This window comes from Manihot esculenta, chromosome 5, assembly GCF_001659605.2.
Source record: "Manihot esculenta cultivar AM560-2 chromosome 5, M.esculenta_v8, whole genome shotgun sequence".
NCBI classification, from domain to species: Eukaryota; Viridiplantae; Streptophyta; class Magnoliopsida; order Malpighiales; family Euphorbiaceae; genus Manihot; species Manihot esculenta.
In genome coordinates this window covers 9,854,116-9,875,618 of record NC_035165.2, presented here as the reverse complement: position 1 = coordinate 9,875,618, position 21,503 = coordinate 9,854,116, and the positions used below count along the sequence as shown (strand labels likewise).

Sequence of the window (21,503 nt, the reverse complement as noted above, 5' to 3'; positions counted from 1 at the left end):
TGAGGGAGAAGAACAGTTTTTATATTATAATTTCGACGACAGGTTTTGAATGTGGTTCGAGAAACAAGGTAATAATAATTTATGTCTAGGAACAGGCGAAGTGACATGACCATGAAGAGCCAATCCGGACATGCCATGTGCCTAAGATTGTGAAGACAATTGTAACTTTTGAATATGAAGAATCAAATACTAGTGGAGGGATCTCTGATGCGACAATAATAATCATCCAAAGTAAGATATGAGCTGTCACTATAAGGCAAAGACGTGGCAAGAATCTGATAGGCTGACACGCAGTTACAAAAATCTCACTCCTATGAAAGAAAACCAAGACGCTGTAACACTCGGTACTTCACCAAGAAGAGTGTTCATAGAAAATTACTATCAGCGGATATAATTTAATAGATTCTTATTGCATCTATAAATGCAGGATCTCCTATCCACTAGCCGGTATCAATCGGATTTCCAAGAGATTTAATAACTAACTCAATTTTATTATGGTATAAAAGTAAATGTGTATATAATTTAAGGTACACATTCTTACACAATCATTCTAAGTTGAAAACAATTTCATATATTCGCTCATTCTATCAGTTCTCTGACTTGATCACATCAATAATAACATATAAAATATCATATTTCATGCGATCTATTTACTATGACATATATACTGCATAATAAACTTTTTATATATATATAATTCTAATTCAGAATATAATAGTAAAAAGAAAAAGGAAAAATCGTCACCCAAAGGAATATATCCCATTTTTGTGAAGGAAAAGAAAATTTATCCTTAGATGAAATATAAATTCTAAAAGTTTAAATGAAGTTTTTTTTTAAGTTTTTGAAAATATGGATATTATTAATTAAAATTTAATTTCTGTTTTTACCACTGGAGTTCACTATTTGAGCTGTTTTCCTTGAGAGTTAAATATATGGCTTTCTCATGATCAACATAGGTGGCGTATTCCCGTGATTCTGAAGTGTAGTTCCTGTGAGCTTTTCCTCTCTTGTTGTTTAAAAAATAATTATTGAAAATTTTATTTCCATGCAGATAAAGTTTCTCTGTTTATCAGATATTAAAATAATAATAATAATAAAAAAAACGAATGTCATCGCAGCCTCACCCAAATGCCACCCATCAGGTTGATGACTTGAGTTGAAAGAGGAAAGCCCTCTGTTTTTTTGTCAGCAAGGTGTGTGTGAAAGAGTGGAAGAAAGTACAAAGGCAGCAGAGAAAATTTTAATGAAAAATGAATAAAAAAATATATCCCAAGGGATATCCTTTTTGGATAAAATTAAAGCCTTTTTCAAATAACAAAAAGCAATCCACAAAAAGTCAAAATTTACCAAGTAATAATATTGACTGCCCTGGGAAATTTGAGATTTCAATTGCAAATAAAATTGTAAATAAACAAAATTCTTATTAGATAATACACTTACATGCAATTTCTATTATAATTTTAAAAAAGATTATTAATAAATTAGATGAATATGTTCGAGTGGGTGTAATCAGCTTTGTTCTCTATGACTCAAACCTTTAACTTAATGCGAGTATGGCTAACCACAAGAAGTTATAAATTATCTTCTCTTGGCCTATTCAGGCAATAAGTCAAGAAAACAGCCAATCAAAACCATGCAGCTCACTACACGACAAAAATCCCTCAAAGATAAAAGGCTTAGCTCTCTCCTTGCAAACATTTCAAACACTCTCATCCTCCTTAGCCTTAGCCTAAAATCATATCATTAGAATCTAGTAGCAGCCTCATATATGTATTTATAGTCTTGTTTATTTTCCCGGATTCTTTCCATCGCTAGAAAATGCAAGGAAAAACTAGCTCTGACCTTCCTCCTGGTTTCAGATTCCACCCAACTGACGAGGAATTGATCATGTATTACCTTCGTAACCAAGCCAGTTCCAAGCCATTGCCTGTGTCAATCATCCCAGAAGTTGATATCTACAAGTTTGATCCTTGGCAATTACCTGGTTGGCTTCTGACTTCTTTACCCAAGACCCAGTTTTCAAGAATTTTTTATTTATGCTATTGATAGTTTTGTTAATTTATTGGCCCTTGTGTTAATTATTGATGCAGAGAAAGCAGAGTTTGGAGAAAATGAATGGTATTTCTTTAGCCCTCGTGACAGGAAGTATCCCAATGGAGTGAGGCCTAACAGAGCAACTGTGTCTGGTTATTGGAAGGCCACTGGCACAGACAAGGCCATCTACAGTGGATCTAAATATGTTGGTGTCAAGAAAGCTCTTGTGTTCTACAAGGGCAGGCCACCAAAGGGTATCAAGACTGATTGGATTATGCATGAATATCGCTTAAATGATTCAAGAAAACAAGCCAAACAGCAAAATGGATCCATGAGAGTAAGCCCTTTTGTCACCATTGAGTTCTGGTTTTTAATTACAATCTAATTTCTGGGTTTTCTTTTAACCATGATGTTGTGTTTTGTCTTGTCTTCCAGTTGGATGATTGGGTCCTGTGTAGGATTTACAAGAAGAGGAACGTAGGAAGAAATTTGGAGGAGAAAGCAGAAATTACAAATACCCAGTTGGAAAAATCTGTGGCTAATGATGCCAGTGAGCAACAACTGTTGAAATTTCCAAGGACATGTTCCCTTTCTCATCTCCTGGAATTTGAGTACATGGGACCAATTTCTCATCTTCTAAACGACAGCACAAACAATCCAGGTTTAGATTTCCAGAACATCATGAGCAATTCTGGAAATGATTATACTGAAAATTTTCAGCTTGGAGATATGGGCACCCAGTATACAGATTCTGGGAAGTTCCAGGTGAATCAGGGCAGCATCTTAAACCAGTCATTGTTTATGAATCCAATGGTCTATGAATTTCAGTGATTTGCCTGGCTCAGACTAGCTTCAGGAGGGACAACATAGGAGTTTCTTGGACATGACAATGTTTGACATCCACTTAGAAGATGTAAAAATTATTTATGCAGAATATACATTTTACAGAATGGTCAATTGTGAATTAGATCTGATACAATCTATTCATTAATATAGATTGCACATAAGACAGGCTTGAATAATGTATATGATGGTCAAATTTACTATTTGAAGTTCAATTACTATTGCTTAAACCTTTAACCCTCAAAAATTCAATCAACTGATTTCTTTTCTATTAATTTTCTTGATTGGAATGAAAGAATTGATTTGGTGTACCAATTCTCTTAATCAAAGGCAGCATCATATTGTCAAAAACCTTGAGCTTAACAGCCATGGAAACAAAGAGGAATATGTTAATATTATGGGCTGCATTGAACATAGACTTGTCAGAAATCTTTCTATTATGTACAAACATTCTAAAAATTTATTTTTCTTTTCTCCTAATCCCAGCAGAATTTGAATATGAAATTCATGTGCTTGGAAAATAAACCCCTTGCAGAGTCTCCTTTGTGACTTCTTGTTTTTTTTTTTTTGGGAAATTGTATTTTCTTTGAATCCATTCATTTTGAAAGAAAAAATCTGAGAAATTGTATTTCTTTTAAAATGATTTTTTTTTTTAAGTTAAAAGTATTTCAAGCAAAAGAATTAATAAAAAAAATCAATCAGAGTTAAATTTTTGCAAAATTTTTAATTCTAAACAAGAAAGTTAAAAGTATTAAGCAAATCCTGTACGGCTCTTGAATAATTATTTGCAGTCTTGGGATAATAACTAACAAAATCACTTATCCACAGATAAAAAAAATGAATGATTTAACTTGTGGAAAGCAATTTGGGTGGTGCAACTATGAAGTTGGTGCATGCATGGACTAATTTGTAATTGGCTTTGAAAGCGAACCACTCAAAACGACAAATCCTAATGGCTTATCAGATAGATGCAAGACCATCAAGATTCCAATTCCAAATTTGCATCAGGAAAATAGAATTTCATTTGAATAAGTCTTAAACTGTTAGTTGCTTCTTTGAATGAATGAACAGTGGAAGACTTTTCAACTCTGCTCCTGCAATTTTAGCAATTTTTTCTACTATATTTTTTCATCAGAAATAAATTAAGTAAAGGGTAAGAAAGAGATGAAGCAAGTTTATCTCTAGTAACCTAAAGCATACAAAGATTGTGACAGGAAATATCTGATTCTAAACTTGATAAAATTCACCACCAACCTGTTTCTCAACCAACTTCCTCTTCACCATTGCCATGCTTATTATAAGAAACTATTTCATTTAGGCCACTGTGCTTTACAATTTACAATGAAAGAAGAAATGGGAGTTTCATTGCTTTCTTCTTCCTCAGAGGGATCATACAACATGGGAATTCTGATGATAGCTTGCTTGGCATTGTCATGGATTTTTATCCATAGATGTAACCAGAGGAACAAGAAAGGACCAAAAACATGGCCAATTGTTGGTGCAGCAATTGAGCAGCTTGTGAACTATGATCGTATGCATGATTGGCTTGTTGAGTATCTGTCTGAGTTGAAAACTGTAGTAGTTCCAATGCCGTTTACGACATATACTTACATTTCTGATCCTGCTAACGTTGAACATGTCCTTAAGACCAATTTTGCCAATTATCCAAAGGTAACAAACATGTATTTTAATTATAGTTTTGAAATCTCTTGTGCTATTTTGTTATATTTGTTGATAATGGAAATTGATGTGTGAAGGGTGAGACATATCATTCATATATGGAAGTGCTGCTCGGAGAAGGGATATTTAATGTAGATGGTGAGTTATGGAGGAAACAGAGGAAGACTGCTAGTTTTGAGTTTGCATCCAAGAATTTGAGGGACTTCAGCACCAGAGTCTTTAGAGAATATAGCTTGAAGCTCTCATCTATTCTCACTCATGCATCTTCTAACAACAAAGAAATAGACATGCAGGTGACTTGAAAAGCTATAGATTCTTATTCATTCTGCTGGTTCTGGAATGCCAGTCTTGTAAGTTATGTCCTGTCTGAATTAATCCTAATAAATATGTCTTAATCTTGCAGGAGTTGTTTATGAGGATGACATTGGACTCCATATGCAAAGTTGGGTTTGGTGTAGAAATAGGAACACTGGCTCCCAATCTACCAGACAACTGCTTTGCTCAGGCATTTGATACTGCCAACATCATTGTTACACTTCGTTTCATTGATCCATTATGGAAAATAAAGAGAATCCTTAATGTGGGATCAGAAGCTCTACTTGATAAGAGCATTAAAATCATAGATGATTTCACTTACTCTGTCATTTACAGAAGGAAAGCCGAAATGGAAGAAGCTCGAAAAACCAATAACAATAACAAGGTATTATAATTTATTAGGAAAAGCTTTCTGCAGTATACTGACAAGAAAAGAAATGTCTTCACTAACCAAAGTGTTTGTTCATGATGGGAAAAATTAGGTGAAACATGATATATTGTCAAGGTTCATTGAGTTAGGCGAAGACCCAGAAAGCCATTTGACAGATAAAAGTCTAAGAGATGTAGTTCTCAACTTTGTGATAGCTGGGCGAGACACAACTGCAACAACTCTCTCATGGGCTATATACATGATTATGACACATAACCATGTAGCCGAGAAGCTCTACGACGAGCTCAAAGCTTTCGAGGAAGAAAGGGCAAAGGAAGAGAATGTTACATTGCATCAGTTTGACTTGAATGATCTTGAATCCTTCACTGAAAGAGCAGTGCAATATGCGGGACTCTTGACTTATGATTCATTAGGCAAATTATATTATCTGCATGCGGTGATCACAGAGACACTTCGTCTGTACCCGGCAGTCCCTCAGGTATGCCATTTTCCCTCAAATATACATAGGGGATTGAATGCAGTTGGCAAGTGAGATAATACTGAATGATTTCAGGACCCCAAAGGGATTCTAGACGATGATACCTTGCCTGATGGAACTAAAGTTAAGGCAGGAGGGATGGTGACTTATGTTCCCTATTCAATGGGGAGGATGGAGTACAACTGGGGATCTGATGCAGCTTCATTCAAGCCTGAACGATGGCTGAAAGATGGCTTCTTCCAGAACGCGTCTCCGTTCAAGTTCACAGCTTTTCAGGTAAGCAATAGGAGATTTAGACCTTCCAAACAGAGAAAGAACATGTTTGGCACTGCATTTGGAGGTCAAAATAGTGTTTTTCAGAAAAAGCACCATTTTAGATGCTGTTGAAAAAAAAAACAGTTTGAGAAAAGCTCTTCTGTTATTTTGATGTTCTTATGACTAAATTATGTCAAAATATTTTAAATTATTTTTAATATTTTTTAAATGGTACTTTTAAGAAAGTGTTTTTCGCAGCAATAGCTCTAACAATAATGCCAAACAGGCTCTAAAAATAATGCCAAACAAGCTTATAGTATTATAAGAGAAAAGTGAGTGCTCATAGTCCTTATTTTAATGTGTAGGCTGGACCAAGAATATGCCTTGGCAAGGACTCTGCATATCTCCAGATGAAGATGACACTGGCTATACTCTGCAGATTCTTCAAATTTGAATTGGTTCCAAACCATCCAGTGAAATACAGGATGATGACGATTCTATCAATGGCACATGGCTTGAAGCTTAGAGTGTCCAGGCGTTCATAAGGATAAGAGACAACAACTAGAGGCTATGATCTTCTTGACAATCCATGTTCATATCAGAGCATGTTGTTTCAATCCATTTTGAAAATGACTAGCTCAAATATTAAGTAATAAATTGTTCCAAAGATTAAAAAAAATAGAAGAAAATCTTGTTACCAATATCATGAATTTTGGCATAAGTCTATATCTACAATGTGATCCTTATACAACAATTCTAAGTACTTTAATAACAAAAAATTACAAAAATTTATACCTTGCAGAGCCTTGAACTCATGCCCGTAGCAGAACCATTAACATCATTTTTTTCAACGTTTGGTTTTGCAATAGTTTAGAGCTGTAAATTGATAGTATTTTTATTTTAAAGAGAAAATTTTGCCGTTCTGCATGAATCCAAGATGTAAATATACGAGGTTTTATAAATTTTATGTCAAACCCAGCTATCATTTTCTATTCTATTAACTACTCGTGTAATTCCTGTTGAAGCATATATCCGAGATAGTTGCAGGGCGGACGCTTTCAAAGCCAACTCCCATGTAGACCAATCCAGGAAAAATTTCTCAACCTGGCTATCTTACAAACAGGTTGCATTGATAATTGATTTTTCTTTGCAACTACCAACAATTTGTACTGTTTGTCAGACAGTTTCATAACAAATAGAGCTCAGCACTAAAGAGTAATTTAGAGTTTTAGATAATCAAAAGGCTAAAGTTATAAAATCTTTATTGTTCAATTCTCCAACTGCACGTAATTATGGCTTGGGGACCACACTGCAAAAGTGAATAAAGTTCAAGGAAACGTTTCAGATCTATGTCCCTTAGACCTTTTCTGTTCAGTTCATATTGAATTTGATGTAAGCATCTATAGAAATAAAGGTCAAAGAAGTAAAGAATTTGCTTGAGCTACGCAAGGTATAATAATTCTGAACATTCATATTTATATAGAAAATAAGTGTAGTCTAATTTAGTTTCTTCAAGTTACAGGAACTATGCTGATCAATAATGCAAATCACACACAAACCACTATTTAAATTACTTGAGCAACTTCTGCTTCTTCTCTTGCCATTCATTCAATTCAGCTTTGATCTTTGCTTGAACATTTTTATGAAATCCTGGATATGGTTCATAACCAAAGAATGCTTGAAGAGCCTGAAGGAAATCGAAATAATCAACTTAATTTTCAGAATAAAGAAAAAGTTCTATAATATCATGAGCTTTAAATTATAAGGAATCACCTCCAAGAGCACAAAGAAGGGAGCCATTACAAGGGCTTGAGTCAGATTGTCCAAAAGAGCTGGTGCTCGTTTCTGCAGGATATTAATTGGCAAAAAAAAAAAAAAAACAATGTAAGTCACTGATGTATTCACAAATCACAGAAATTAGATAATGGAGTCATTGATTTATTCATAAATTGCAGAAACAAAAGTTACCTCAAAGACACCATGGCCGATGAACTGTCCGGTCCAACAAACAATTTGAGCCACCAGAACAACCTGCAAAACATTTGTTAATTGAAAATCAAAAGAACAAAAGGCAAATAACTAGAGAAAATCGAAATATCAAATTACAATGAAGAAATCTCTTTAGAAGGAAGTGGTCACATGGCCAATATAACAAGACTGTTGTTCAAGCCTCCAAAGCACTTCCAGAAAATCAATAATATGATTCAAGCCTTTTAAGATATTCAATCTCATTAATCTGATAAAAACATACGAGTCCTATTAAACTGCATCAATCCTATCCTTTTCTCATCTCAACTCTCAAGCTCTCAACATCCTTTGTAGCGTGGAAAGAAAAATAATGAATTCAATGCATCAGTTGACTTTATTGCCAAAATCAAGGTAATTTCCGAATCCATTTCATACATTCAGATAAAGGCCATGAAGAACCATCTTGAGGTCAACTTCAAATTTTCTCAAGCATCAGCAATATTGTCTAGAAAAAACATGAAATCAAGATATGTAGTAGAATAAGAATTACAAAATATATGATTTTAAAGTTTTCTGATGCATTCCTATCAAAGGAGTTGCTATGAACTGATATCTTTCGTAGAGGGGGAGAGCTACAATTACTATATTCTGAATGCAAATTTACATGCAGAATAACAGCACAAAATTAGGAGGAAGAAAGAAATTCTAAAATAAAAATCCCGCCATCCATGTCTAATTTTTGATCCCCCAGTTAATTAACATTTTTGCTTGCTATTTGTTAAACATAAGTTTAAGCGGATCAAATAGGGAAAGAAAATACTGTTAAGTAACATATAGTTTATGTTCCTAAAGTACAAAATCTGTATTTCTCAGGAATCTATATTAAAATGTACAAGCCTTCTCTACAACTAATTCTAGTTTGGCACTAGCTAAAAATTCATCGAAGATATAGTTACATGCTAAAAAGAAATTGATGTTATAGCTGCACTATAAGAGAAAGGTGAATTATTTAGCAAGCCAAGAACAAACTTTGCTTGACAACACAATGCATAATCCAATCTATTGACAAGACTAGCTCCAAGTTATCTCCCTAGCTTAATTTAAAAGAAACAAAACTACAAGCCAAGCATTATCAAATTTTCAACAAGGAAATAAACAAATGCAAGAGTGTAACTAATAATGAGTAATGAAAGATGAAAATGGCATAACATTGTGCCAAAAGAACCGCCATAAGTTTAAAGGAGTAAATGTTAAATTGGTTGATTAGGGAAACTAAAAGAACAGCAAAAATGGCAAATATACAGACAGGTATCTATTGAAATTTCAACAGCCACCTACTTTTCAAATATGATGCAAATGATACCAGCAAAAGATAAGCTCATCTTGGGCTTGGAAGCAAGTTGAAGGAGCAAATTGAAAGACAGAAAAGACCTGACAGCCAAACATTAGACTTTCAACCTCAAGCCTGACTGTCATCATTTATTGTGCAAGCTAGGACCAAAATCACTCATTCTATTTAAAATATTTCTTCATAGAATGAAAACGAAACTAAGAAATGATGTAATTGTAAAAATGACACAACAAATTAACCAATGTCCATGAATCAAGGAAGCAACAGAAACAAAACTAAAGAAAAATCCACTCCATAGAGTGAATAATTTCATCATGAGGGTGCAAATAAATGTCACCACCGTCGTTACTGCTAATATTTTGAAGCCTAAATGCCTCAAATTTGCAGATATGTGACACATAAAATTGACTGATTTCCAATTTTCAAATATCCATGGATGATAAAACTGTGTCAATAGCATCAACCAAAAAATATTTAAAAAAAAATCATAGGCAGTTTTTTCGTTAGACAACGAACAAAGAACCAGCATATATAATCTCCAGTGAGCAAGAACAGATGATTAGGATTCGAAAAAAAAAACTTCTGCACATCATCAATTTGGAGGGAGAAGAAAAAAAAAAAAAAAAAAGGAGAACTCATTTAAATTGATCATAAAAGAACTAATAAGAAACACAAAATTTACCTTCCAAGCAAGAGAAAACCCAAGCCAGCGAGCCAGAAAACTACTAGCCACCCAACAAAAAGCACAAAGCAGAGCAGCCAAGGAACCAGCTTTCGCATCAAGACAGATATAAAACACAGCATAGATAAAAGCAAACAAGAACCCAAAATTGAAAAGCAGAAAAGCATCGTAACCGAACAGAGAGAACTTGAGGTTAAACAGAGAAGGAGTAAAGTAAAGAAGAAGAAGAGCAGTGAAAAAGATTGGCCAAACAAATATCATGTGGATTACTATGTTTATCGGGTTACTATGGTATGCACCATAGAAGGCAAAGTGCTTCTCTAGATCAAACAATCCACACTTTCCCATTTCGATTTTCCGGGAAAAACATCAAGGAAAATATTTCTAGGGAAAGTTCGTGGGTTTCGTTCGCTTTTATGGGAAACGAGAAGGAAGGAGAAAAATCACGATACTTTTGGAAGACTCTGCGGTCTGCGGTCACCATAGAGGCGCCATTAAATGGCGGTTTGGTATATGTAGATGACTTCCAAGATTGCTGCTTCTCAGGTAACGGTGTGATTGGCCTTTAAGGCAGGGAAAAAAAAATTTGGAAAAAACAAAAGGATGTAGTTATTACCCGAATAGAAAAGCATATTTTAATTATTTTAATAAACTCTATGTATTTTATCAATTAATTATTTAATTCTTATTATATTTAATTTAATTTAAATTAAAAATTTTTATATTTTGTAATTAATTTAAAATTTAATTTTATAAAATATTAAAATATTTAATTGAGGAATACATTATAGAAATTTTTTTTAATCATGTAAAATAAAATGTAGAGTTAAGACCAATCCCTAAAATAAATCGATCAAATTAAAGAAAATTAAATTGAAAATAAAGAAATTAAATTCATGCACCAAACAAACCCAAACAGCCAACAGCGATCCTAGCATCTCCACCATCATTGATCAACCACTGCACCAACTACAGCACCCTAGTGACGTTGACGACTAGTAGAACACAGAAAAATCATCAGAAAATTAAATAAAAAAGAAAAAGCTAAACCAAAACCACAAGAAAGAACAGAAAAAATCCACACATGCAAAATCAAAAAAAAAAAACAAAAAAACTCGGACAAAGCTAACACACGGCAGAGAGGGATGCAGCAGAGCTTACTGCTGATTTATAGTCTATGAGATGCGGTCCTTGAGATACCCATATCGAGTCATCGGAAACCCTTCCTAATATGCCAATTCAAAATAATTCCACATTAGATTCTGAAGAAAACTCTCGCAAATGAACGATAAAAACCTGCAAGATAAGAAAACCAAACAACAAAATAAACGAATGAAAACCTCCTTGACACTCACTCGTGTCAAGGTAAATTAGGAACAAAGCGATAATAATATATAAAAAAAAAATAACACACCTTTTTCTCGCCCAAAAGACAACGGAAAGCATAACAAAGAAAAACTTGATCCCTGAGGATTCAAGCGACAACTCCCACGTATAAAACCTCTTCGACCAAAATAAGTCCTTTTAATAAGTTTAAAACTAAAAAATTTTAATTAAAATTTATAAGTAAACTTTTTAAATCTTAATAAATAAAATCTCTGTAAATTCAAGTTTAACTTTGTTAACATATAAAATTATTTAAATTAAAAAATTGATCTAATTTAAGAATATGTCAAAAAATATTTACTCCTATATAAAAGAGTACCTGATGAGACAAAAAAAAGACTTCTTTTTCTTTCTGTAGATCTTAATAAAAGGATCCCTTCCACTCTTTTTTCTTTTCCTTCCTCTCTTCTCCCTGCTTCGTCTTCTCTTCGTTTCTTTATCCGCAACCCTATTCAAAATTTTACCATGAAAATTCTTTAGATTTAATTTGAATATAGGGAAGTCTTTACTAGGTGCATCTTTGATAGACTCCTAACCTTTATTTTTTTATTTGCATGTTCCTAAACTAAGATAACGTATTATGAGATTTATTTGATAAGGTAAGCAGAAAATTTTTCATCACTCTCATTTACTAAATTAGTCTAAAAAAAGTTTAATCTTAGCTCATTTAAAAAAAATTATTTTAAAAAATAAATTAAATTAAATATTTTTATTGAATCAAGACTCAAATATCTAACCAAAAGTTAAGTTTATTTACAGTCCTAATTACCCTAATGAATAATTTTTCTCTTTTTTAGATGAAAGAAAAGGCAAAAAAAATTTATGCATAATTTAATACTTTTCTAAGGTGTACTAATATATTTTGAAATTTGACATTTTTTTATTATTATTTTTATCTGCAAACATGCATTATAAGTATGCAACAAGCAGCAAAACTAAGCTAAAGACAACCAGATAAGACCCTTGCAGAAAATATAAAAAGGATACCTGATGCCGAATACCCCATTTTACTAACCTATCTGCCATAACATTAACCGAACGAAGAATCTAACAGAAAGAAAGAGAGTGAAAGTGTGACAATAGAGCTAAGATAGTACAAACTGAAGCTCTAATATCCCAAGAGACATGGGTAGGCGTTTGAGACAAAGTAGAAATCAAAATAGCATAATCAACTTTACAGAACACATGATCATAACCTTGACTCATTGTCAAACGAAGGGCTTTCAAATGTGCAATTGTCTCGCTGGCTGCAGGTGAGTAACATTAAAGCTGTCTGACCAAACCATCAACTAGCTGACCAGAGTCATTGCGAATTGTAACGACAATAGCAACACTCGAAAATTGATCTTGCCAAGCCACATCAAAATTAATATTCAAAACGCCCTTAGGAGGGGGCAACTACATGGATGAGCAGCCTGTAGTAGCAGAAGAGGGAGAATAGCCGGAAAAACCACGACAATGCTATAAAAGAGATAAGTCATAAGTAATATACCTCACTATATAAGCTGGATCTAGCGAAGAGTGATCAAAGGTACCCTTATTTCAAGCTTTCTAAATGTGCCAAAGCATGTGAGAGATTACAACATAAGGTATGCATAATTTGACTCACTACCAAAATGCTACCATAACTGCTCCCACCAAGAAGAAAATCCTGGAAAACCAACTGTAGATGGCTTATAGCCACAAGGACTGAGAAACCACATAGCTAAAGTATGTGGGCACCAGAACAAAGCATGTTTGAGTGTCTCTAGTCCATAGTGATACAAAACACAATGTGGGGACAAAGACATTCCCTTATGTACCAAATTGCTCAAAACAAGAAGCGCATTATGAAGCAAGCGCCAAAGAAAGTATTTAAGCTTAGGAGGGATAGGCAACGACCAAGTACGTTTCCACATGGAAGGGGAAAGAGATTGTGCAGTAGAGGGAACTAAAGAAGAACTAACAGACAGAGAATCTTGCACTAAAAGACGGTAACCAGATCGAACAAAATAGTTGCCATGTCGCTCAAAATGCCAAACAAGTAAGTTAGGAGTACCTTTTTTGCACAATTGGGACAGCAAGGATGGCTTTCGCCTGAGCTGGTGAAAAGAGCCAAGAAATAAGAGAACGATTCCACTGTGAAGCAGTTTGGTCAAAAAGATAAGCCACTAGATTAAGATAAAAAGGGCAATTGCTAGGCCGAGACAACCGAAAACCAACTACACCTAGAACCCATGGTTCATCCTATAGAAGAATACAACGACCATCTCCGATGTTAAAATGGACCCTTTTTGTCAAAACTGCATGACCGGCTAATAAGCCTTGCCAAATCCAAGAATTACAAGAGCATTGAGAGGCTTCCTAAAAAGAAGAATCGGGGAAAATATAACCCTTTGATGACCTGTGCCCCAAGACTAGAAGCATCAGTCACAAGACGCCAGCTCTATTTGGCCAAACAAGCAAGATTAAACTTTTGAATGTCCTTAAAACTAAGACCACTATGAAACTTTGATTTACACAGGCCAGCCCAACTAGTCCAGTTAATTTTTCGATGATGAGTATCCCCTCCCCACTAAAACCGTGATAAGGAACTATTTAGCCGAGCACAAAAAGTCTTTAAGTATTGAAAAATAGACATAGAATAAGTAGGGATTGCTTGTAAAATCGATTAGAGAAGGGTAGCCCTACCAGTATGGGAAAGAAGCTTGTGTCTCCAAGATTGCGTCTTTGCCATAAGACGATCTTCTACCCAAATATTTATGAGAAGGTTGCATCTCCTGCATGTGAAATAAAGAAAGAAGCTTGTAATACCCGGCTAGACCCCGACATCGGAATTCCTACTTTCCGGCAGAATCTCGGATGTCGGAACCCTCTAGAAGGGTAAAATATGTTTTTATAAAATGTTTTTACATGTTTTTATAGTTTTAATGAAGAAAGAAAATGAGTTCTTGAAAGAAAACACCATGGAGGAAGAGTCCAGGTTCGGCCGCCGAACATGGTGCTCTTGCGGAAGCACCTTTGGCCCCCGAAGGTGGTCTGACCAGCCACCTATAAAAGGCCTCTTGTCCGAAAATGGGCGAGTTTCCTCTCTCTGTTTTCGGGCATAGGTGAGATTTTGCCTTCCTTTGGTCGATTTTATGTTTTCCTTCAAATCTTTCAAGTTTTTGACAAGTTTTCATCTTGTTTTGAAGTTTTTGAGCTAAAGATCAAAGTTTTGAAGCTTGGAGACCCCCGGAGCTCGTTCCTCCAGATCTCCGAGTTGGGATCGCATCTCCTCTCGATCTTCAAGAGGTAAGTGTCGATCCATGCCTTTTATGATGTTTTAAATAAGTTTTAAGAAGGGGGTTAAGGGTTTTGATGCATGTTTAGGCTAGGTGTAAAATGTTAGGGTTTATGTTAGTTACATGTTAAATGTATGCTAAATGTGATGTTTATTGGGGTATAGGTTAGTTTTATGCCCCTATATACTTGGAAATGTGTTTATGCATGTTTTAGTGTAGTTTGATGCATGTTGCGTTGTTGTGGGTGGCTGGATATGCAAGGTAGAATCGGGTTCTGCCCTTTGGGAGAGCCCAGGTTCGACCGCCAAAGCCAGTTTCGGCCGCCGAACCTGCCTGTGGAGGCAGTTTTGGCCGCCTAAGCTCGCCTCCGAAAGTTTGGACTTTCGGCTTTGGAGGGGAGTTTTGGCCGCCGAACCTGCCCCCGAAGGTTGTGACTTTCGGCCGCCGAACCCCGCCCCCGAAAGTGCTTGACTTTCGGCTCTGGAGGGACTTTCGGCCGCCGAAAGTCCCCTGTTCAGCCTTTCTTTATATGTTTTCTATGAATGTTTTATGATGTTTTAGGGAATTTTTGGGGAGTTGTTTAGAGTCATGTTAGAGTTTGTTTGGTCCCTCATTTGAGTCCACCTGTGTAGGTTCAGACCCGAGGAACCGAGGAGGCCAGCAGTGTTAGCTGTTTCAGAGTCAGCCAGAGGTGAGTAGAACAAAACTACTTTTTATTTTAAAAGTAATTAAACTTTTAAACATATTCATGCATCACGATTGCCATGTTTATAGGTTGTTGCATTAGAATTCATGAATATGATGCATTGCATAATCTGCTGTTGATGTGGATGGATATTGGATGATCCATTAGCCCTCGATATGATATGCTATGTTATGATGTGGAAGACCAGGTGTGGCTTGCACTACGCCCCGGGCATTATGTAAGAGAAAGTTCGGGTGTGGCCTGCACTACGCCCCCGGCATGGTTGGATAATGTTATGATATGTATAAGTAAGAGAAAGACCAGGTGTGGCCTGCACTACGTGTAATGACCCGGAAATCGGACCGCTACCGGCGCTAGGATCCAGATCAACTTAAGGTCGCAGGGACCCGTAGCAAGCCTAACATACATCCTGTATACCTGTTTAATCCCATACATGATCATCAATCATTTACATAAAAATTTTAAACTTTATCTTTCATTCACCAAGCTTAACCTGTGCATGCACAACTCATAACCATAAAACCCCACACTGGAGCCCTCATCAAATGCTCCAATGGGGTAACATATCATATATTAAGCTTGGTTTACATAAACCTCAATAAAACATCTCATAAAAAGGATCATGTACCAAGGAGGGATTAACATACACCAGGGCCAAGCACAATTCTATTTCCAACACAATTCTTTACATAATACCACATTACAACATTTTACAATGCATGTCCACATCTAACTATTACATACAACATGACTTCTTTACTCTTGCTGACTTCCCGGTCTATCCCGTACCTGCCGACCTGGGGATTAAGGGAATGGGGTGAGCTACTAGAGCCCAGTGAGCAGAATAATAAAATATTGTATTTAAAACATATGATCTCATGGAATGCATCACATCACAAATAAATCACAATCAAGGATGGACTTGTCACCAGTAGTCCTCTACATACCAATAGTGCCAGGGGTGTAGAATGGGCCTCGTCCTGGTCTTTCTCTTAACATAACATAACATAGCATTTCAATAATGTCAGGGGCATAGAATAGGCCTCGACCTGGTCTTTCTCTTAACATAGTGCCAGGGGCGTAGAATGGGCCTCGACCTGGACTTTCATGCCATACCATATCATCATCATGTCATATCATACGAGGAATAAAGGATCATCCAATACCCATCCACATCATCATCATATTATGCAATGCAACATATTCGTGAATTCTAATGCAAACAACCTAATATATCTCATGGCATTCTTGATGCATGAACATGCTCAGAACTGATTTATTTACTTTGAAACATAAGGAGTTATTCTACTCACCTCAGGCTAGCTCTGAGAAGACACTGAAGCAGCTAACTCACTGCTGGGGTCCTCGGTTCCTCGGGTTCGAACCTACACAGGTGGACTCAAATGAGGGACCAAACAAACATGAACATGACTCTAAACAACTCCCCAAAAACCCCCTAAAACACCTTAAAACAATCATAGAAAACATGCAAAGGAAGGCTGAACAGAGCACTTTCGGCGGCAGGTTCGGCGGCCGAAAGTCCCTCCAGATCCGAAACTCAACCACTTTCGGCGGCACCTTTGGCGGCCGAAAGTGGTTCCAGAGCCGAAACTCGTGCATGTTCGGCGGCACCTTCGATGGCTGAAACTCCCCTCCAGAGCCGAAAGTCCAACTTTCGGGGGCAGGGTTCGGCAGCCAAAAGCTTGCCTCCACAGGCAGGTTCGGCGGCCGAAAGTCCTTTGGCTACCGAACCTGAGTTCTTCCAAAGGGCAGAACTCAGCCTCCTCATGCACATTTTGCCTCCCAAACCATTCAAACATGCATTTAGCTATTCTACAATATGCATACACAAGCAAATAAGCATATAGGGGTCTCAAACTAACCTAAACCCCAACACAAACACAAATAGCAACTCATACAACACACATTGTCCATAAACTCAACATTAACCTAAGCATGCATTTCTACCCCATAACCCCTCAAAACTTGCTTAAAACATACAAGAAAGGTAGGATCTAAGCTTACCTCTTGAAGATCGAGAGGAGAGATGATTCTAACTTGGAAATGAGAGAAATCTAGCTCCTTGGGTCTCCAAGCTCCAAAACTCCGTTTTTAACTCAAAAATCTTCAAAAATAAGATGAAGGCTTGTCAAAACTTGAAAGATTTAAAGGAAATCATTGAAACTAACCATGGAAGGGCATGGACTCACCGTTGGCCGAAAATAGGGGAGAAAGCTCGCCCATTTTCGGCCATGGGGCCTTTTATAGGTGGCTGGCCAGGCCACATTCGGAAGCCGAAAGTGACTCCAAAACTCATGCATGTTCGGCGGCCGAACATGAGGTTCGGCGGCCGAACCTGGATTTCCCTCTATGGTCTTTTTCATTCAAAACTAAATTTCTTTCTTACCTAAAACCATAAAATACATGAAAACATTTTATAAAAAAAACATGTTTTTACCCTTCTAGAGGTTTCAGACATCCGAGATTCCACCGGACGGTAGGAATTCCGATACCGGAGTCTAGCCGGGTATTACACTACGCCCCTGGCACAATTGGACTATGTAGAGGGTTATTGGTGACAAATCCATCCGTGATGTGAATTGTTTGTGATGTGATGCATTCCATGATGACATATATTTATAAACTGTTTTTATTGTTCTGCTCACTAGGCTCTTGTAGCTCACCTTTTTCCCCTAACCCCCAGGTTTGCAGGTTCAGGATAGACCGGGAGGTCGTCAAGGGTAAAAGCTATGTATATGTAATAGATTAGTAGTGGACATGATATGTAAAATAATGTAATGCAATGTAAGGTATTGTACAGTGTTGTAATGAGGATTAGTATTGTGCTTGGCCCTAATGTATGGTTAATCCCCCTTTTGTTCATCATCTATATGAAATGTTTTAACGATGAGTTATGTCGAACCAGACTTAACATATGATATGTTACCCCGCTAGAGCATTTAATGAGGGCTCTAGTGTGGGGTTTTATATTTACAGTTATGGTGCATGCACAGGTCAAGCTTGGTGTATAAAAAGTTTAAAGTTTTATGCAAAAGTTTGATCATGTATGGGATTTTATCAGATGTACAGGATGTATGTAGGCTTGCTACGGGTCCCGACGACCTTAAGTCGATCTGGATCCTAGCGCCGGTAGCGGTTCGATTTCTGAGTCGTTACAAAGCTCTTGATGCAGAGTCAGAGGAGTATGTTTGCTAAACAAAACTTGAGACTTATGAAAATTAATACTTTTATTTGTGACAACAATATACTATTAGAAAACCTGAAGAAGTTGACCAGCCTCATGACGAGTGGCTTTAGAAAAAAAGTAAAGTATCATCAGCAAACAACACATTGGTAATAGCCAGAGAAAACTGTGAGAGCTTGATGCCATAAAGCCAACCATTTGACTTGGTAGCAACCATTAAGTAAGAAAGAACCTGAGAAGGGGACAAAGGATCTCCTTGACGAAGCCCACGTGAAGGAGAAAAAGGAGCAGTAGGACTACCATTGACTAAGATGGAAAAACTAACAGTTGAAACGCACTGCATAACTAACTGAACCCAAGCTATAACAAAACCCATTTGTAACAAAACAGAACGCAAGAAACCGCAATCAACTTGATCATAGGCTTTAAACATATCCAATTTAACTAGTAGGGAATGATGTTTCCGATTAGAAGTTTTCAAAAAGTGAAATGCTTCTTGTACAACAACTATATTCCTGGATAGCACGAGAAGGGATAAAAGCTGGCTGATCAGAAGGAATAAGTAAGTCCATATAAGTCTTAAGACGGTGCACCATCGTTTTAGAAATGACCTTATACTGAAGAGTCTCTGGACAGTGACACATTGGTACTAGAACAATATTTGTACGATTTAATTCCTTCAATAAATAACCCGAAGTGTAAAACATGAGCACAACTTGACCCAACTCATGACCAATAATGTCCCAGTGATGCTGAAAAAATGAACCTGAAAAACCATCAGGATCCGGAGCCTTATCTCTACCTAGATCAAAAACTGCATGTCGTACTTCATCATCTGTAATAGGTGACAAAAACTGGTCATTCATATCAGTAGTAACAAGTCGCGGAATCATAGATATAACAACAGAAGGATCCGCTAATGAAGTAGACATATACAACTGTTGAAAAAAATTTCCGATATCCTGACAAATAAGAACTTGAGTTTCAACCCAGACTCCAACTTCATTTTGGAGCCGAATAATGAAATTTCTCTAACACTGTTGGATGGTAGATAGATGAAATAATTTAGGGTTATAATTACCAGCTTGCAACCACTGAATATGAGATCATTGTCACCAGTGAAGTTCATCTTGCTGCCATAAGTCATGAATGTCTGTAGTTAATTTAGCTACCACACCAGAATTTGCAAGATTGAAAGGGCGAGAATACACCTCCTCTAATTGTTGTTGTAGGAAAAGTAAAAGAGCTTGAGGATCTTTAAAGATAGTACCTTTCCAACAAGTAAAGAAGGTCCAACAACTATATAATTTTTGCACTAAAGAAAACATAGATGAACCCTGATGAGGAGCACACCAAGCTTGTTGAAAAATACTCTCATATTGTGGGTGTAACAACCATTTTGCTTCAAAATGAAATAGAAAGGATCACTTATGAGGGAGGGAATGCAAAAGCAAGATACGTGGGCAATGATCAGATTCAAGTAAAGACTCATGAAGTAACTGAGTATGAGAAAAACTCTCTTGCCATTCCGTAGAAACCAAAGCCCAATCTAGTCATTATTGAATGGTGGAAGTATCAAAATGCTTATTAAACCAAGTGAGAGGAGATCCTTCACTCGACACTTCCAATAACTCACAAGAGTGGATAAATCATTAAATAAATTCACCCGAGAAGAACTCACTACCCTACCACCAGATTTACCCACTTAAGAACGAAGGGCATTAAAATCCCCAATACAGCACCACAGAGAAGATGTAGGATGAAGACGAAACAAAGATTCAAAAAAGGAGTGATGTAGCCGATGATCAGAGCAATCATAAACAAAAGTAAAATAAGCTAAAGGAACATACTGTATATTAGATACTGTATAATGCACAAAATTTTGAGACCACTGAATTGATGTTAACTGTACAGAATTATCCCACCATAAAGATAAACCACCAGCACGACCCACAAGATTAACAAAAAGAGCGTGAGGGTACCCACATTGCCCCTAGAGCTTTTCCATAAAACTCAGTTTATTTTTAGTCTCCATAAGAAAAACTATAGCTGGGCGATATTTATACAGAAGCTCTCGAAGAAGTCATGGCAAAGGAACACCAACAATAGAGCCCAAAAGTGAAGAAGTCATGGCACCAGTAAAGGATGATGACAAATGAGCATAAGGACTACTCACATCAATGCATGACAAATGAGCATCAGAACCACTCATATCCATGCTAGTACATGGAGACAAAATACATGTACCAACCCATGTAGTGCAAGAGAGAGAATTAGGCAAGGACAAAGGCATGAAAAAAGGTGGAGAGCCCACCTTAAGGTCTCAATTTGTTCCCCAAGAAGGCCCACACTCACTACACAAAGCAAATTCATGAGAATAAAAATGTGTCACAAGGAGAGAGGACACGTTGCATAAACGAGACCCACACTACTGTAGCAAAAGAAATAGCTATATCGCCATGAATAGATGTACCATGCAAAGGCGGAGGTAACAAGAAAAGGTGCAACCCATACATTGTCAACAAGGATGATGACACTGATAAAAACGATTCCTCCATCGTTAACTGAGATGAGGCAATAAGAGACGGACGAGCAACCAACCACATTCCATAGCAAAAATTAACTGGATTTTTAAAATCAGATCCTATAAATTCAGAGTATCCGGAACAGGTACAAAAAATATGTCTTAACTTGCCACACCAAAAATAAAAAAACGGCAGCTTTTCATACTTAAAATGGATCTAGAGTCATCGTCCAAAACCATTTTTGAGAAAGAAACCAGAAAGCAATGGTTTAGAAACATTAAGCCAGACCTTGATACGGAAGCCCCAACCCGCCTATGCATGTGAAGAAAAATTATCATCAATAGTAATGAGACCCTTAAATAACAGACCAATTCGACAAGCATTTTCATGTGTCCAACCACTTGGAGAAAGACCATAGATA

General features: G+C 36.5%; 3 protein-coding genes across 3 annotated transcripts; 2 read left to right on the top strand and 1 right to left on the bottom strand.

Annotated features, from left to right (window-relative positions):
* The first annotated feature begins 1,686 nt into the window (after positions 1 to 1,686).
* LOC110615586 (NAC domain-containing protein 2) lies at positions 1,687 to 3,107 on the top strand. Its single transcript, XM_021757540.2, has 3 exons — positions 1,687 to 1,984; positions 2,091 to 2,371; positions 2,470 to 3,107. Exons 1-3 carry the CDS (start codon positions 1,819 to 1,821, stop codon positions 2,863 to 2,865), a joined length of 843 nt encoding a protein of 280 aa, XP_021613232.1. The 5' UTR covers positions 1,687 to 1,818; the 3' UTR covers positions 2,866 to 3,107.
* A 139-nt stretch (positions 3,108 to 3,246) lies between these two features.
* Positions 3,247 to 6,651, top strand: LOC110615585 (cytochrome P450 704B1). The gene is made up of 6 exons (XM_021757538.2): positions 3,247 to 4,548; positions 4,635 to 4,850; positions 4,961 to 5,257; positions 5,355 to 5,741; positions 5,817 to 6,017; positions 6,362 to 6,651. The coding sequence occupies exons 1-6, from the start codon at positions 4,219 to 4,221 to the stop codon at positions 6,539 to 6,541; spliced, it is 1,611 nt and encodes a 536-aa protein (XP_021613230.1). The 5' UTR covers positions 3,247 to 4,218; the 3' UTR covers positions 6,542 to 6,651.
* Positions 6,652 to 7,449: 798 nt separating this feature from the next.
* Positions 7,450 to 10,586, bottom strand: LOC110615587 (2-hydroxy-palmitic acid dioxygenase mpo1). Its single transcript, XM_021757541.2, has 4 exons — positions 9,998 to 10,586; positions 7,965 to 8,027; positions 7,770 to 7,841; positions 7,450 to 7,683 (listed from the first exon to the last, which is right to left on the bottom strand). Exons 1-4 carry the CDS (start codon positions 10,343 to 10,345, stop codon positions 7,567 to 7,569), a joined length of 600 nt encoding a protein of 199 aa, XP_021613233.1. The 5' UTR covers positions 10,346 to 10,586; the 3' UTR covers positions 7,450 to 7,566.
* Between the last annotated feature and the right edge of the window lie 10,917 nt (positions 10,587 to 21,503).

Bases quoted from the DNA above. Each gene is read 5' to 3' on its own strand.
- LOC110615586 (XM_021757540.2), top strand. From the start codon at position 1,819: ATGCAAGGAAAAACTAGCTCTGACCTTCCTCCTGGTTTCAGATTCCAC. The intron at 1,985-2,090 runs GTTGGCTTCTGA...TTATTGATGCAG, and splicing joins TGATCCTTGGCAATTACCTG to AGAAAGCAGAGTTTGGAGAA. The intron at 2,372-2,469 runs GTAAGCCCTTTT...CTTGTCTTCCAG, and splicing joins AGCAAAATGGATCCATGAGA to TTGGATGATTGGGTCCTGTG.
- LOC110615585 (XM_021757538.2), top strand. From the start codon at position 4,219: ATGAAAGAAGAAATGGGAGTTTCATTGCTTTCTTCTTCCTCAGAGGGA. The intron at 4,549-4,634 runs GTAACAAACATG...TGATGTGTGAAG, and splicing joins ATTTTGCCAATTATCCAAAG to GGTGAGACATATCATTCATA. The intron at 6,018-6,361 runs GTAAGCAATAGG...TTTAATGTGTAG, and splicing joins TCAAGTTCACAGCTTTTCAG to GCTGGACCAAGAATATGCCT.
- LOC110615587 (XM_021757541.2), bottom strand. From the start codon at position 10,345: ATGGGAAAGTGTGGATTGTTTGATCTAGAGAAGCACTTTGCCTTCTAT. The intron at 8,028-9,997 runs GTAAATTTTGTG...AATGTTTTGCAG, and splicing joins GGTTTTCTCTTGCTTGGAAG to GTTGTTCTGGTGGCTCAAAT. The intron at 7,684-7,769 runs GTGATTCCTTAT...GATTTCCTTCAG, and splicing joins CCTTCTTTGTGCTCTTGGAG to GCTCTTCAAGCATTCTTTGG.